Source organism: Agelaius tricolor, unplaced genomic scaffold (assembly GCF_023055355.1).
Source record: "Agelaius tricolor isolate 1412-34295 unplaced genomic scaffold, bAgeTri1.0.p SCAF_9, whole genome shotgun sequence".
Lineage (NCBI taxonomy): Eukaryota > Metazoa > Chordata > Aves > Passeriformes > Icteridae > Agelaius > Agelaius tricolor.
The window spans coordinates 19633504-19649908 of NW_027269269.1; the positions used below are offsets into that span (position 1 = coordinate 19633504).

The window sequence follows — 16405 nt, forward strand, 5'->3', positions numbered from 1 at the left end:
CCTTCAGGTACCTCAGAAGGAACACCCTGTCTCTTGTAGTGGACTGGTCATTGTACAGACTACTTTTTTCATGTACAGATTTTTAATATGCCATTTATTTTTATAATAGTGCCCTAACAAGGCCAGAATCCATTTAGGGCCATCTTGTGTGCTTACAGTCATCCTTCTTTCAAGGAGCCTACTTCCCACTCCTTTTAAAAGCTTCTCTTTGCAGAAAAATCCCTTGCTGTCTGAGATGCTGGTGACCAGAATGCCTGTTAGCTGCTGCCTGCACTATGCTCTTCTGGACCTTCTTTTTTCACAGATTAAAGCAGCAAAACTTTGCAGGAAATTTCCCAGTTACTTCCAGACTACTTGGGCAACCAAGATCCACACAGCTGCTTGTAGTGAGGTGGTGGAATTAAGTCTCCTGGCCACCAGCCCTACCTTTGCTTACACATTACAAGGGTTCCTTTCTTGCCCTGGAAGGTATTTCCTATGGATGTCACCAAGGACAGAGAACACTTTTCAACAGCCACAGAACTGAGCAAGCATCAGATTGTCCATCCAGCACAGACTAGCCACTTATTGCATTCCCTAATATTTAATTCAAGAGGCAAAGAGCTCACTGACTTCTGCTGTACATTTCCTATCTTATGAGAGCTTGCCACACAGCAGCTTTTTTTCAGTTCTCTGGTTTGCCAGCTTCCTCAACCCCTCATCTGCAGCTGAATAACATCTATCTGATTTGAAACCACAGCCTGGAAATGTCTGTTTGTATTCATATTTCACACACTTGTTTTTCTCACTTATCTGCCCCACACAGGTACAAGGTGCCAAGATATCCTATCTTCAGAAGCAGAGGAATCTTGGTGGGCTGCTTCTATCAGGATCTAATTTCATGGCAATCTGATCCCATGAACTGTAAAGCAGATCCTTGGCACATGTCCATTTAGAGATGGGAGAGCCTGGCTCACGGACACAGTGAGCATGCTGGGTTACAGACTTCAGGTTTTATTTACAACATTCTTATTTGAGGTTCAACAGATCAGAGGGCTTTAATCCCAAAGCTCTTCCAGTCCAGCCCAAATATCCAGAGGAAGAGACTTGCCAAGAAGGCAACCAGGACAGGCAACAGGTCTCACTTTGCTCCCTTTGCAGAGCATCATTGAACAGTCTCTGTTGACTCCTACCCTGTCTTGGGAAGGGACAATGCTAGGGGAACAATCCTTGGAGGTTTGTCCCTTCATATTTTTGCTTCCTTGAACTCAACCCTATCTGCTTTTTGCATCAGCTGTCCAGAGAATGTATCACTTGGTTCCTCAGGTTTTCTACCTCCTCTAAATGCTTGTTAAGCACTGCTGTGAGACTTTTGTTTTCCTTTTGTCCCCATGTGGAAGGGCTGGTTCTGCTCACTTTATGGACCAATTGTTCTGAATGGTCAGAGAAAACAAAAAAATATTTGCTGCCCTTTTGCAAGCCGTGTTTATCGGCAAAGGGCTACTACACAGGGATAACCCAAGCAATCCTTGTCACACGACCTGCTTCACTTCATGTTCCTTTTTTCCCTTTTTTTTCTCCCAAAGTACTTCCTGTTTAGAGGCTCATCACTTCCCAAATTCCCAGCTTATCTTGCTCACTTCTTTTCCATTGCCCCTGGGCTTGTTGACTTCATACCTTACTTCATACCTTAATACATTTTTGGTATGTAGTAATTTATCTTTTGGCAATCAGTTCTGTGAAACTAGTACCCATTTTTTCTTATTCAGTATCCCCCTTTTTATGAGTGCTATCTCCCTAATGGCACTGCAATTCCCTCTGGGCCATCTGCATACACTCTGTTGTCTTGTTGCATGTGCTGCATCCTGAAATTCCTCAGATTGTTGTCTTTTTTAAGTAGTGCCACAGGTAAGGATTAGTCATTGGGGTTAATGTCTTGACAGGATGGGACTAGGTGTTGTCAGAGTCTAAATATGCAGTGAATGTGTAGTGAGTGTTATTTTGGTTTCATGCTCTCCCTTCATAAGACTGCTGTACAGTTCTTTTCTGTCTGAATGAACTGGTAAAGTATTTCTTCCTTAGCATTCCCTTGCCTGTTCCTACTCTTCAGTTGTAAAAAATGACTCAGAGGATGACAGAAAAATGACTCAGAGGATCAGGTAGTAAACCAGATCAGGGTTAAAAATGAGTTTGGTTTTTTTTTTCATGGAGTTTGGTTGCAGATCAACTATTGAGTTAATTGAATTGAAAAGGGAGCTCAGAGATGGGACTTGGGGATGAGAGAGATTTAAATCACTATGGTGACCAAATGCAAAGTATGTAACCACAACATGCACAGTGTTTCTCTCTTTTTCAGGCACTGAAATCTTCAACTGTCAAGTCACTGCCTTCTTTCCAGGTTCCACATACTTTATTTCACCCGCTTCCAAACTAATGTGTATTAAGCCACTTTTCACATAGAAACATAGGGCAAAGGAAATAGGGTGTTTCCAACACAGCAGGGAAGGGAAGAGCTGGAGCAATAAAGTTTTCCCTCTACGCAGGCAGAAAACTCAGGTTGCAGAGTCAGAGCATACTAGGAGGAAACCTGCTTTGAGGTATCTGTAGAAAGAAAGGAAAGAAAATTAAAAGTGCCTGATGAATTTTTAGGAAGGTGTCTGTGGACTAAGAGACTCTTATAGGATGAGTTGCAATATCTTTTTATCATTGACATAGGCATTTCCTGTTGTACTTAGACTTAGGATGCTGTGAGGACTGCATGGAAATAAAATAAAAAGAGATCATTTTAACCTCCCAGGGTATGCTCAAGCCTCAATGAGATTAATACCTGGGCTAGAAACTGTGCCCACAACCAGTAAGTAGATCCCAATTCAACCTGCATTCCAAGAAGGCTCTACATCACATGACAGGATAAAATGCAGAGCAGAGGTGGGATGCTTTGCCTGCTTACCAGCAGTCCTCTGCCCTGTCCCAGCTGGAAGCCTGTTAGCACTAACCTGAACTGCAGGGGAAAGCATATTCTCTTGCCGAGCGTTCATCTGTAGAAACAAGAGGGGAGGGACAGGGTGGTGAGCTGCAGGACTGCATGGCACGGTAGTGCCAAACTTCTTTTTCAGTAGCACAACCAACCCACTGCCTTAATTCTTCACTCCTCAGACTGTGAATGCAGGAACAAAGTAATGTCTCTAGTGGGTCAGGCCAGCAATCTGTCCCCACAACATGTATCCCACACAGCTGTAAAAGATCATCTTGTGCACTGTGATACTTTCTAATGCAAGGACATCTTTTGTAAATAAAAAACCTTTCCACAGCGTGTCCTGATAGCCTGGCTTATTTAGTGATAATTAGTATTTTCATGTCAGATAACACTCTTTAAATTGTATGTACTAAGCACAAAAATTCTTGTACAGGATGAAATAGCAGAGGGAGAGCATATTAGGTGTCAATATTTAGCTCTGTAATACCTGGATTAAAAAGTGTCCTTTTCTTGCCACGGTGGAAAGGGGAACAAGAATGGAATTTAGTATATGACACATAGTGCTGCTTTTGAAATCTCCAGTGGCAGTTTTTCCATTTTGTTCTCAATTTTTTTTAAAAAATAATTCTTAATGTTCCATCTGCTGTTTTGTCTCATACTGAGCACAGAGTAATCAGAAAGACTCAAAATATAATCAAAATCTCTCTTCTCTGTGTTAATAATTCATTTAGAGCTTTAAAGGGTAACAAATTATTTTCCTATTTTCCTCTGAGACATGGCAGGACACAATGGATTGTAGGATTACTACACTTTACATGAAATGCATACAGCTAAATTCTGCCTTCTAGTGGATCAGGGTAGCACTACGTAATACTGATTTTCAGTAAGTGCCTAAGTATTCTCAAGAAAGCTTAAAAGCTGGAGAACTCATGGCAAATTGTGAGAGAAGTCTTCTATATTGAAGCTAGATGAAAAAAACATAGTCATGGAACACATAACACCCCACATCATAATCCTAGTGCCAGGCAGCCTTGTCTCAAGAATTTTCTAAGCCACTGGGTACCTGAATATTGAAATTTTGTACAGAGGAAACCCAAGTTTGAAATTGCAGGAGGACATGCACTGGAATAAGGGGGTTGAAGGGAATTAGGGTCACAGCCATAATTATGTCTGAGTGGGGGGTAGAATAGTTACTTTACACCAATGTCAGTGAAATCTCACCTGGCTTATAGTAGTCATAGACATGCACTGTTGCAGCTTTTAGATTCTGCACTTCAACATCTTGTTCCACTGAGATGTTAAGCTTCAGGGAACTCTCACCCAGCTGGAGAGAAGAATGAAAGTGAGTAGAAATGCACTGATCATCTCAAAATCACCTACATACTAACTTTACTCCTTCTGCATCAAAGGGTTTTTTTCTACCTTTCCAGGTTCTTCCACCCTCTTCCTCTTCTGTGATAAGTTTAGCCTGCTTGACCAGCCTAGAGATTTGTATTTCTAATCTGCAAAAGTCCCCATGCAAAGTACTTCAGTTGCTACTACATGAATGGGCAGTTCCCTGTGGTCTTCCTCTTACCTCCTCCAAGTAGATTGTGATTTTGTCTGGTTTTATCTCCGTCTTTTTCACGAGGGGTATCTTCTCCAGCTGTATAGGAAGGCAAGAGATAAGCATGGTTAACATCAGCTTATTGGCCTTCCCTGTTTCACAGCAGATTTGGAATTTGTTAATGAACCACTGTTGACAAAAACACTAAGCCTAGCCTGAGGACTAGTCAAGTTTGCATTCCGTGGCATTGAGGTTGCTGGGAGCACATCAAGCCTTAGAAAATAGTTTTCAGTTTTGGTACCAGTGTCCTTGGAACATGTTCCTATTGTCATCACTTGTAGCAAAGGGAAAACTGGTTAGTACGAGGCTATGTCAGATCTCTCTAGCTATTGTGTGGAACACTGGGGCATGTCATTGAACAACACTATGGGATTCAACACCACTTTATGGAATATCCCTAAAAATGGCACTGGTAAGTGCAAAGGGGCCCAGTGCATGCCAGGTGATTCTAACTAGGTGCTTTTTCATCTTCTCTCTGACCTCTTCCTGTGTATGCAGTCCTCACTATGAACATGAAAACTGCACAACCCACTTGTGCAAGTGGAAAATTGCCTTGTGAAATAGCCTGTTATATCTGCACTAGTAATTCCTGTTCTACGACACTTCTTAAATGTTTGGATATTTCTGACTGAGATACATCTGGAAAATAGATTTTGATATCCTCAAGGAAAGCCAAAGGAAGTCTTACCTCCTTCACAGAGCTCTGAACAGGAATGAACCCTGACAGCATCTCCACCTCCACCAGGGCCATGTTACTCGTCCCACGGTCCCCTACATATCTGAAGGAGGTCAGGAGAGAAGCAGGTTAGATGTGGAAGGCAGAACAGCATTTCTAGGAGATACAAATGGACACTTCCAAACTTTGCTCTGCCCTATAGTGATATGAAAGCTCATATCACATGTCTAACTGGTGGGACAAAGGGACAAAAATTGGTCCACATCTACTCACTCAATATGGACAGCGATTGTGCAGCAAATGTGTTATGGTTAATGTAGAAATAATATGGCTTCCGGCCATATTATTCCTGATTGCCCTCTCCAAGGTAGAGAAATGACCTTTGCTGTTACAGGCAGAGAGTGGAAATGTTGCTATTGTTCTCCTTCTTACTGTTCTTATTGTCCTCTTAAGTAAGGACAGTAAGGCATGGAGGATGTGGATCAAGACTCTCACTCTAGACATATGCAGGCAAGTGAAATATGGATAGGGACTGGAGTTTCTGCTGTCTAGTTCCAGCAGTGCTTCACACTACAGGGGGATGCATCTCAGGGCTGGTTCAGCCCAGGATGCCAACATGGGAGCTCAGCTGCTGGTGCTCTGGGGACTGCTGAGCTGCCTGAGATGGTTGCTGTGGTCGTGCAAGACACTACCAGTGCACTGCCACGCTTCTCCAGGCCTTAATTCTTAGTTAGCAATCTCCTTGGGATCTATAGAGAAGAAGAAAGTAATCCTGTGTCTGTGATTCTACAGACAGGAGGCTTTCCTGGGGTTCTAGTCATATAACTGGGTTCATACTTTTTTCCACTGAAGAAAGAGGATCTCATACCTGACAGACACACGTATGTCAAACTCTTTCCTGACACCATCACATTGTCTTGGTACTGTTTCCACATTCAGGAGAAAGACCTCTTCTGTTTTTGGTGGTGGGATGTTATAGTACCAAGTAGTCTGGTGGGGGAGAAAACATCTCTGTGAAGTGCCCCAGAGTTTCCCTGAGTAAAGCACTACCTATGCATCCAGCTTTAATGGATTGGTAGACAGTGGCTAACACAGTTGGACTCAAATGCACTTTCTGTTCAGAGATGTGCTGTTTAGCACATTGCATCAGATACACCTGTCAAATGCAACTCAAAACTCGGAGACTCAACTATCTGTGATTCAAAACCTCATTCAGTCCCATAAAAAAAAATAACTATCTGTTAAGGTTCAAGGAAGCACATTAGCTAAAACAGCCCCAGGAGGAGAAAGAAGTGTAACTGTTAACTCTTGACATGCTAATAGTCAGTAGCTCTAGGTCTCAATAAATAGGAAAATACTGGCAGAACAATTACCATCCCTGAAGAAGAAGAACTAAAAATTGGAAGAAGACAGCTCAGCAGGTAGGAGGATGAAAGTCATCCAAAGAGCAGCATAGGCCAATGTTCCTCCACCTGCCTGGTGACTGACTGCCTCCCCAGCACGTGCTCATCAGGTGTCTTATGCTCACTGACTGTATGCAAGTGTAGTATGGTTCTAGTTACCTCCTACATGCATTAGCAATTAATAATTGGTGTGTCCCCTTGACTAGACACTGCTTGCAGATTCTCTGTGAGCATCATAAGATTCTCTGTGGGCATCATCTGAACAGAAGTGACCCAGCAGAAAAGGTGTTCACAGGGAGTGACTTGAGTTCTTTGATGGATGAATGGCTCACAAGTGAACAACTGTCAACACTGCCAGAAAAATAAGATGTATCCTCCTGATGGACCAGTTGTGTCGGTGTATACTGGAATAAGAAGACTGTGGTACCACTTCACTCCTCATGTCTGCATGTGATAAACACCCAAAGAATTTTGTGTCAGAAGTGTCCAGCTCCTGAAGCAGTGACACCAACAACAAACATTCAAAATCAAAGCATGTACTCTTCTGTGTCTCATTACTTCTGACTTCAGATCTACTGGTTTCTTATTAATGACATGCCTCTGTAGGATAGGACAGCAAAGCTGAGACATTTCTGAGGAGATACCAGAGATGGTTACATGAAACCCTGTCAACAAAGTACACCTGAGTACCTTCAAGTTTGACATGATTCTGCCTAGAAGGCAAAATCCTACTCAGAACTTAAGGCTATAGTAGCTGCTTAAAGCCAAACCTCCCTTCAGTAGTCAGAGGCAAAGCCTGAGAGCTCTGTTCCTCACACGTACGCACCTGCACATAAACGCAGCCACTGCCCGTCGCTTGCACTGTGTAGCTCCCTGTGTCTGCAGGGAGAGATGCCTGATGCAGGACCAACTTGTTGTTCCTGTGCACATGGAACTCCAGTGGAGAAGCCCCCTTTCCCTTCACTGCCACCTTGACATCTCTCATCTCCTGAGGAATCAGGGCTGCATACTGAGCGAGGGCCTGCAGGCTGACAACCGTGTCCTGGAGGGAGAGTCAGAGTCACTTAGCTGCAGGACAAGACCCAGCACAGCAGTTCAGGGACTGCAGAGAGAACTACAGTCCTCATGGCCCTGATTCACACTCTGACACAGGCAGGCTCTATCCCACTAAGTGCATAGGTAGGGCCTATGCCACAGGCAGCAGGATGATTTTTCTTACCTAGAACAGGCAGCTTGTGAGCTCTGGGCTTAGCAGTACCAGAGATCCTGGGTAATCCCAGTTACACTGCACAGAGAAGAGTTTCCCCATAACACTCCCTTTCCCAAACAGGGCTCACATACCTTTGTCTGCAAAGGATGGGTCTAGAGTGACATGCACGTGAGAGATGTGCACATGACTCCAGGCACAACAACTTTTGCCCCCATGATTTTCCCTGGTTTGTTACCTGTGTGGAAGCAAATCCTCCAAAGGCATTTCTTTGTGCACTGAGCCAGTGCACAAGCTTGCTCAGTGAGGCTTCATTAAATGACGAGTCTGGTTTGGAGACATGAGCCAGGATGATGTAGGCTACTGTCTCAATCATGGAAGAAGATGTTTCATCAGCAGATTGAGATGTCAGTAGCTGTGCTGATGGGGGAAGAAATATGTGGAAGAGAAGAACTGTAGATCCCTATATATTCAAAGTTATGTCTCCAAGCTTCAGCATTTTTGCTGTTTCTGCATTTGCCTAGTATAGAATAACAGGACCCCCTGTGCTGAAAAGCTCTAGGACTCATCTTTCCAATCACTTGTGCCTTTTGTACAGAACTTCTCAGTCTTTGAGGAGATATTTTACTACCCAACTTTGCTGGCATCCTCACTATGCAGTGCATAGTGAAGGGCAATTTAAGCAAGAGCTGGGCTCCCATTTCAGGTTCAAGCTCACAAGCACTGTATACATCTGAGTCCAGTTGAATATTTTCCTGCAGTGGTAGTAGGAGACTAACCAAATTCAGCTAAGAATTTAGCTAATTGTGCCAGGCTTAATTGTGTAGGAATCTTCTGCAATGGTACAAGTGTGAAAACCTGAAATGCTTTTAAATTCAAAGTCAGTTTTCAGAAAAAACCTTCACTTGTTTGCATAATACCAGCCTCAAGACTTCAGAATTTAGCTAAAGTCCTCTACAGAGAACCTTCATTATGTTTATCACAATGGAAGGTATTTTCCTTCTTCCATGTGTATTATCACAGAGGCAGTTCTGAACAAGTACTGCACTGAATGTGTGCAATTCTACTCCTTCCTGTTCCAGCTGGCAGCTTGATTGGCTATGCAGTGAGCAACACTCAGCACTGGTAGCTGGTCAGGCTGAAAAATCCTCTCTCCCTTTGTTTTGTTAATATGTTATTTTTCAGCCCTCAATGTAGTTCACCACACGGCCAGACAAGGAAATGTGAGGAAGAACTTACTTAAACCAGCTTAGGTAATATTATCAAATATTTAACCATAGGCTTAGGTGCTTTGAACACCTACCCCAGAATCCTCACTCAGGACAGAAGTCTATTTTTTTTCCCAAGCTAATGAGACAAAAGGAAGAACCAAGCTCAGCAGCACAGCAGTAAAGGCCCACCCATCCAAGGGCCCTGAGCTGAGTAGCACAGCAATGGGGAATCAGTCAAAACATTTGAATTTTTCAAGTAAATGTTCTGACCAGCAGCTGAACAGACATGGTGAAACAAGTTTGCTCTGCAAGATCTCTTGTACTATGTATGAATTGCTGAAGAATTACAGGAGCACCATGACACAAATAAGCATTTTAACTGCACAAATTAAGCATGGATAACCTCTGCTCCTTTTGATTAGAAATTGTTTCCTGGGTCTGAGAAAACTAGAGATTGTCATAGTTTGAATAAATTATGATTTTCTGACACAAAAGTGTATTTGTGAATAGCTGAATCTCCCAGAATACTGCAATTAAATGCTACAGATATCAGACCTTCAACACAGTCATGATCTCTAGGACCCCAAAGCAACAACCTACCAGTTTCCTTCTGTACCATATCCAGGAGCTGCTTTCTCATCTCCATGTCCTTACTCAGTGTGAAGACATAAGCCATCAAAGCCTTGACATAGAGGCTTGTCTCATCAAGTGTTACATTCTTGAGGCAATGTAAGGCATTTTCCAACATGGTGTCCTGAAAAAGGAATCCAAACCAAGTGAATTTCCTCTGACCAAACACCATGTTGTTGTGAACATCTATCCCAGACACATCATTGATGTACTTTAGTGCTAGCATCTCTCCCAGGACTGTGAGATGTGAGGTAGAGTGGTCAAAGCATCACTGACTGTGGGTTGAAAGCAAAGGTGTGCTGGACTTATTATTGGGATAGGGGATTGCTAATACACTGGAGAATCCAGCTGTAGGAAGTGCCTGGTAACATGCTGGCTCAGAATTGTCAGAGACTCTGCTGTGGGTGTCTGATCCTGAAGGGTATGATGTTTTTAGAATGTACCATTAAGCCTGGAATATCATTTCTTTTTTTCTAGAACAGTCTACAATTGTCTTGAAGATCACTGCTTTTATGTGGGGGAAGGGGGATGGTGCATACCTGAAAAGTAGTCTTTTTTTCCTCCTTCAGCCCTGTTGATCAGTTTAACAAAAACCCTTGCCTCTCCCTGCAAACCCTTTGTTATTTTCCGACACAACTGTTTCCCTTGAGATGAGCTGGGAAAAGCAAGTGCTCTGCTTTGCTGCAAATCAGGCCATTTATATTAAGAACTCCTCACCGAGATAAAATTTTCCTGGTTTTGTGTAGCAAGGTGGGAATGACAGAACCTTTCACCAGCTCACGCTGGGTAGTCCCTGAAGCCCCCAGCCAGGGGAAGAATGAATGGAGGAGCATGCCCCCAAGCCCTGCAGGAGTTCAGGTGTGACTTACATTCCTCTCCAGATGGAGCTCCACCAGTGCAGCAGCAATATAGGCTGTTAATGAGATTGTGTCATCCACACCGCCCTGCAAGCACACAGACAGTCATCAGGAAAGGACAAACTCAACCACTGCTTGCCTGTCATTGCATAGCCCCAAAAACTGCATCTGAGAGAGCACAGCAATGTGCTTCTGGGCATTCCTGGCCAGGAAAGCCCTCCAGGCTCACTTGCTGAAAATCTGCTTGCTGCAAGTTTGCTGTTGAGGGCAGTCTCAGCCATGTTGTTCAAACAGCCTAGACATCCCTTCTCATAGAAAGGCATGAAACAAACTGTAAAGCAATTTATCTCATTAAATGTGTTACCACTGTACACTTGAATAAAGTTTTTATGATGCAGGATTTGCATCATAAAGAAGAATTTATGCAAGTTTACATATAAGTCATCTGGCTTTGAGAAACTACAGGTTAATATGTGTTTAACAGGCTTTGAGGAGCTGCTTTTCATCTCAGAGGGCATTAATTCTTGGGGAAGTTCTGCTTACATCCTCAGATATGAGACAAGAATACATCTAAAATGAGAGGGGGAAATTGGGCTAAAATGCCAAGAAGTGTCATTCACACAGACTAGAAGAAACTTTTTAAGTGTGAGGCAGGTGGAGGTGCAAAACCTGTTCCAAAAAGTTCTGTTCAGATAGAAAGCTCAAGGTGGGAAATTAATGACAGTCAGACAAGGATGAACAGTCTACATGTACACTCTGGTTTTATTTTGTACTGCATTCAAATTTTAGGAAAAAAATGTGTAACCCTTTGCTTTATGAATGTAGCAGCCTGTTTTCTTTCAGAAATTTGGCTTGTATTTAACATGGGCAATTTTGTAATCTGACCACTGTGGATTATTTGTACCTTTACAAAGGCGATGAAGCCAAGTATTGCCATACTGCACACGCGCTGCTCAGTACCTAAGCTCTGGGGCATGTTCACCAAGAGCTTGGTGCATTTCCAGCTACACTGCAGGCATCATTTGGGGGATGACAAGCTCTAGGAGGAGTCATATTTTTGGGGCAGTGGAAGGACAACTGTGTCTTCAGACAATCTTGTATTAGAGCACAGAGTATTGTGCACTGTAAGGTATGAGAAGAGGGAGAATCCAGCCAGCGTGTTCTAGACAAGCACTAAAATAGAAAAAGATTTCTCATTTCCCTGTGCCCTTGAAGTGCCTTGGCACAATTAGCTATGTTGTCTTTTGGGCTAGAGTGAAAATTAAGAAAGCCTAGCAGAGTCTAAAACCTCACACAGAGGAAATGACTGCTGGTTTAGGCCACGTTTTTCATTCAGGTCTGGGAAGATGCCTTAGCTGTGCTAGGCCATGGGGACATTGCTTTGTGCTACTGCTTGTCAGGACCCAGGACATCCTTCTGGCTGTCCTGAGCAGCCAAGACCCCTCCTAGGGGTCTCAGAGACCCTGGCACAGAGCCCAAAATGCCTGTGGATTTGATTATGATCTGTGGAGGAAGTTACCAACCTTAGATGAAGATCTGCAAGCCATGACAAATTAAGTAGAATGATAGTGAATTTATCACAGGGTGAAAAAGTAGATTTTGGGGTTTTTAGAATGGGGGTTCAGGAGACAAGATGGATGAATCTGGGTATGTCCAGCCCTTCTCCTTCTTCTTCTTCTTGGCCTCCATCTTCTGCTGTGACGTTGGCACTTTTAGATTGGTTTAGAGTAGAAGCTCACTGTCTAACATAGGTGATAGGTATTGGAAAGTAATTGTAAATATTGTATACGTAGTTTTTAGTATAAAGACATAACACCACCCCAGGGGCAGGCAGAGTGCCTCTGACTTTCCTGCTGAGCGGACCTTGGCAGGACAGGAGAAAGAATTTTATAGATAAGATAAAATAAATAACCTTGAGATCGAGAAATGAAGAGCTCTGACTCCTTCTTTGAGTGCCAGGCTGGGAAAAGAGACTTTCTAACTTTTCTCGGGGTCACTCTGACCAGCTAAAGATCCCAACAACAGCTCACAGTGGAAAAGGCTGAGGAAGCAACCCCGTGCCTCACCATGAGTTCCTCCTGCTCCCACTCCCATGTCTGGCAGCCATACCTTCAGGTCATTGTTGAAGAGCTTCCCCACGCTCTGGAAGCAGCCACTGGGCAGCTGGTGCTTCTGCAGCCAGCGCAGAGCGCTCCGCACGTGGTCCTTGTCAATGTGAATGTGGGAGCTGGCCTGCCCAAAGGACCTGGCTACAAAAGCTGTCAGCCTGTGACCAGAGCACAGAGGAATCCCATGTCACAGCCAGGAGATGAACCAGCAAGGACAACGGGTTTAGGGTGACAGTAGCAGTTCTGGTCACTCACCACGTGTTGCCCTGCTCATCACCTTTCCCAAAGGCACTGTAGGAGCCATCGTCATGTTTGTAGAGCAGCTGACGCTGGTACCCTGTGACAACAAGACATGGCTGATTGTGAGCACCTGTAGCACCTCAAACTGTATCCCAGCCATGGGAAGATGACTCCACAGCAAGAGGATTCACCAGTCTTAAAGTCAGAGCTGCTGAGACAAGGACACCAGCCCCAGCTCCCCCTGCACCCCACAGCATCAGTGTGACAGAAGCAGCTGCACAGCACTGCTGAAGTGGCCAGGAGGCTGATCTACATTACTGGAGCTGTTTGGAGCCAGTGCTGTGGGTTCCTGCCCTGCTGTTTGGCAGAAGGGTGACATGCTCAGCCACCTCATGGCTCCCCATGTGCCAGGGAGCCTTCAGGGGCTTTGCTGTGAACAAAAAGGGTGGTAGGAGTGAGGAGGAAGGCTTTTCCTAGAGGCGACACAAATGAAACACTAATTACTTTTCAGCATTCCTCCTAACCCTGCTGGGACTCAACAAAACACTTTTTTACAGGATATACAGGAAGCAACAAAGCCATGCCTTTGAACCTTGAGGGCAGAATGCTGTCTACATCTGTTTGGTCTACCTCCACCCTCCTCATGGCCTTAGTGTTTACCCTTTGTCTTTCTGCCACCACCATTCTCTTGGGTAGACCCCACTCTCCCAAATACATGAACATGATCTCAGTACGTGCTTGCAATACCAGAGAAAAAGGGGGAAAGAAAAGGAGTCAAATCCTGTCCAGACAAGGAGACTGGCAGGCTGAAATATGAGGCACATTACAACATGAGACACGAACATAGGCACTATATTAAATTCAGATTATACTGGAGAGAATTTACATGACCCCAAAATATATTTTCTAAAACACAGGGAAACATTAAGCTACTGAACTCCTATTTACTCCCAAAGGCTACTCGTTATTCCATGTAATAGCAGCTGATGCCGTCTTTTCACAAGGTGCTTCTGTGAGCCTTGGGCTGATAAGGGAACGAACAGGCATCACATAATGATGGAAATCACTAATTACCTACACCTTTCTCAAAAAAGCAGACTTAGTACCTCAATTACCAGCAGAGACAAGTTGTGCTTTCTTCAGAAACTTTTCTTTCCATAAGACATTTCCCTTTTCTCTGTGATGCCTTCCTTTGTCACAGCTCTGGCAGTCACTCCCACTCCTGCCCTTCAGCTCCCCACACTCTATGCCCCACATCTATGCCCCACACTCTTGATTTCTAGCAGCTTCATTTTGCAGCAGAAGGAAGAAGGACAATGCTTACCTATTATCAGAAATGTCAGTGCTATAGCCTTAATTTTTGGGTCCAGTTGTTTAGTCTTGTTCAGGTACTGGAGAATGAAGATGTTTGGTGCAAACTGGACCATGTTCTGTTCACCACAGCCAAAGGGCATGTCTAGCAGCTGGTCTAAATTTTGGAGTGCTGGACCCATGATATCACCTTACATTTGAGAGAGACATGAGAAAGGAAAAGCACAGACACTGAGCAGTGTGAAGCAAAAGGACTGCTGCATTCCCTAGGCTCTACTGGCATCCTAGAAAAGAGCCAGTCCCTCCTGAACAGACATGATTGAGATTTCTGGTGACCCTTCCTACATTAGGAAGCCATCATGGTTCTGGGAGGAGGAAAGGAAGCTTGAGGGGGTCTGAGGAAAAGTAAAGAGAGCTGTCATTCCTGAGTGGGTATCAAGATGGGAAAGGAATTGCAAAGACAACGTTGGTGGAAATACGCAAGATTGTTTTGGTTCACTTAAATATTGGAAAAGATTACTTGATCAATATTTCTGAGGCTAATGTCACACCCCTTACAAATTATCTCATTAGGAGCTGGGTCAATGCATTAATAAGGCCAAAGCTTTATGCAAGTTTTTTCACCACAGACCCAAGAGCAGGAAAAGCCTTTCTCACCAATCACAGAGAACGTGACTCGGGCAGATCCCTCCAGCACTTCTGCAGGCAGAGTCAGGGAGAATTCTTCAGAGATGGTGTTATCTGAGGAAGGCAGAACCCAGACATTTATCCCATGGAAGAAGCTATTTGTACAAGTGAAACATCCAAGGAGACCCAGGTGAAGCATGATGTGACATCGAGTCACAGGAGCCAAGACTTGCAAACACATGCCTTAATACAGGAAATTTTGCCAGGTAAAAGATTGACAAGGACAAATTATAGTGGTTGTTCTCCCAGGCAGGATGGTGCCACCAGTGCTTGCTCTCTGATTGATTCCCTCCCACCTCTGGGCATTTGCAGTTACCCTGTCCCTTCCATCCTGGTCTCATATCAATGGCAGTCAGGAATTTTTGTCCCCTACCTGCAGGACAGAGAAAGGCATTCTGGGTCTTCTCTTGTAGGACACCTCCTGGCTGCAGATGGAGAAAGAGTAGTTCAGATAGGGAGAACAGGAAAGGAAGTCACCCTGCCTTAGCAAGTTGGTCTGATGTCCAAGAAGGGGCTAAACTTCCTGTTAGCATCTTGCTGACTGCCCCAGGGGACAAACCCTGCCACCAGGGGTTCTCCACCCTGAGATGTGGCCAACCTTCACAAGCAGAGATTTTATCACTGCGTCTCTCCCTCCTTGCAAAGGTGTCACAGCAATCTTGTTAGCACACAGACTGTGTGACTCTTCTGCCACGCTGCTCACAGTGACGTTCACTCTGCCTGCAGGGAGCACAGGGACACGTTGCTGAGCACTTCCAGCAGACAGCTGTATGTACAAGCATTAGATCCAGACATGCAGACGTGGGCAAGCTCCACCCCTCCTCCCACGAGCTGCCCCGCATCCCTCTGCCCAGCCTCACCCAGCTTGGTGGCCATCACGTTCCACACGAAGGTTTTTGCTTCGTTGGCACAGAGGCAGCTGGTGAACTGGCAGCTTGGACAGGCATCCACCTTCAGTTCTGGGGTCTCTGTGAGAGTGGTGTGGACCTGAGCATGGTTGGATGTACAGGCACACATTGGGTTAGTGTTAGTAACAGGCACTGCACCAAGCAGCAAATACCTGGGTGATAAAGTGCAAGGTTATGCTTTATGGCCCAGATACCAGCATCAAGGGCTCCTGAGGAGCTCAGAGTTTGTCTTTGGGCTCAAGATTTTGTTCTGACAGAGGCCATGTAACTGGGGAAACTCGCTTGGAGGGACTCACCTGGATACAGTCCTTGAGGTAGTTGAAGACAGTGGCTTTTAGCTTGAAAGTCTCTCCTTGGATCACAGAGTATGGCAGTGATACATCCACAAAGAATGGCTGGAAGACCCTAAGAGAGGTCAGGGGTGAGAAACCAAAGCCAATATCGGCAACACAGAAGGTGTTGGCATTCCATTCTGTGATGGTGTCAGGTACAGCAACTTGGAGAGATGCTTGTCCGTCATCCCTGCAGCAAGAAGCAGAAGAGGAGGACATGCTTAGAAGCAGTCAGAATACTCCAGGAGTGTCCCTGGGGAAGGATGGCAGAGG

The 16405-nt window shown here is 44.6% G+C and overlaps 1 protein-coding gene across 1 annotated transcript in view; it reads right to left on the minus strand.

Annotated features, from left to right (window-relative positions):
- Positions 1 to 2554: 2554 nt before the first annotated feature.
- LOC139592761 (alpha-2-macroglobulin-like protein 1) overlaps positions 2555 to 16405 on the minus strand; it is a 28241-nt gene continuing 14390 nt past the window's right edge. The window contains exons 20-37 of the mRNA XM_071432981.1: positions 16097 to 16322; positions 15753 to 15879; positions 15491 to 15612; positions 15266 to 15317; positions 14863 to 14946; positions 14219 to 14395; positions 12910 to 12991; positions 12656 to 12812; positions 10559 to 10633; positions 9660 to 9813; positions 8087 to 8268; positions 7468 to 7683; positions 6107 to 6228; positions 5251 to 5341; positions 4533 to 4601; positions 4178 to 4280; positions 2976 to 3017; positions 2555 to 2580 (exon numbers count right to left, since the gene is read on the minus strand). Of these exons, the coding sequence (XP_071289082.1) occupies positions 2555 to 2580; positions 2976 to 3017; positions 4178 to 4280; positions 4533 to 4601; positions 5251 to 5341; positions 6107 to 6228; positions 7468 to 7683; positions 8087 to 8268; positions 9660 to 9813; positions 10559 to 10633; positions 12656 to 12812; positions 12910 to 12991; positions 14219 to 14395; positions 14863 to 14946; positions 15266 to 15317; positions 15491 to 15612; positions 15753 to 15879; positions 16097 to 16322 (2107 nt within the window). The remainder of the gene's footprint in view (positions 2581 to 2975; positions 3018 to 4177; positions 4281 to 4532; positions 4602 to 5250; positions 5342 to 6106; positions 6229 to 7467; positions 7684 to 8086; positions 8269 to 9659; positions 9814 to 10558; positions 10634 to 12655; positions 12813 to 12909; positions 12992 to 14218; positions 14396 to 14862; positions 14947 to 15265; positions 15318 to 15490; positions 15613 to 15752; positions 15880 to 16096; positions 16323 to 16405) is intronic.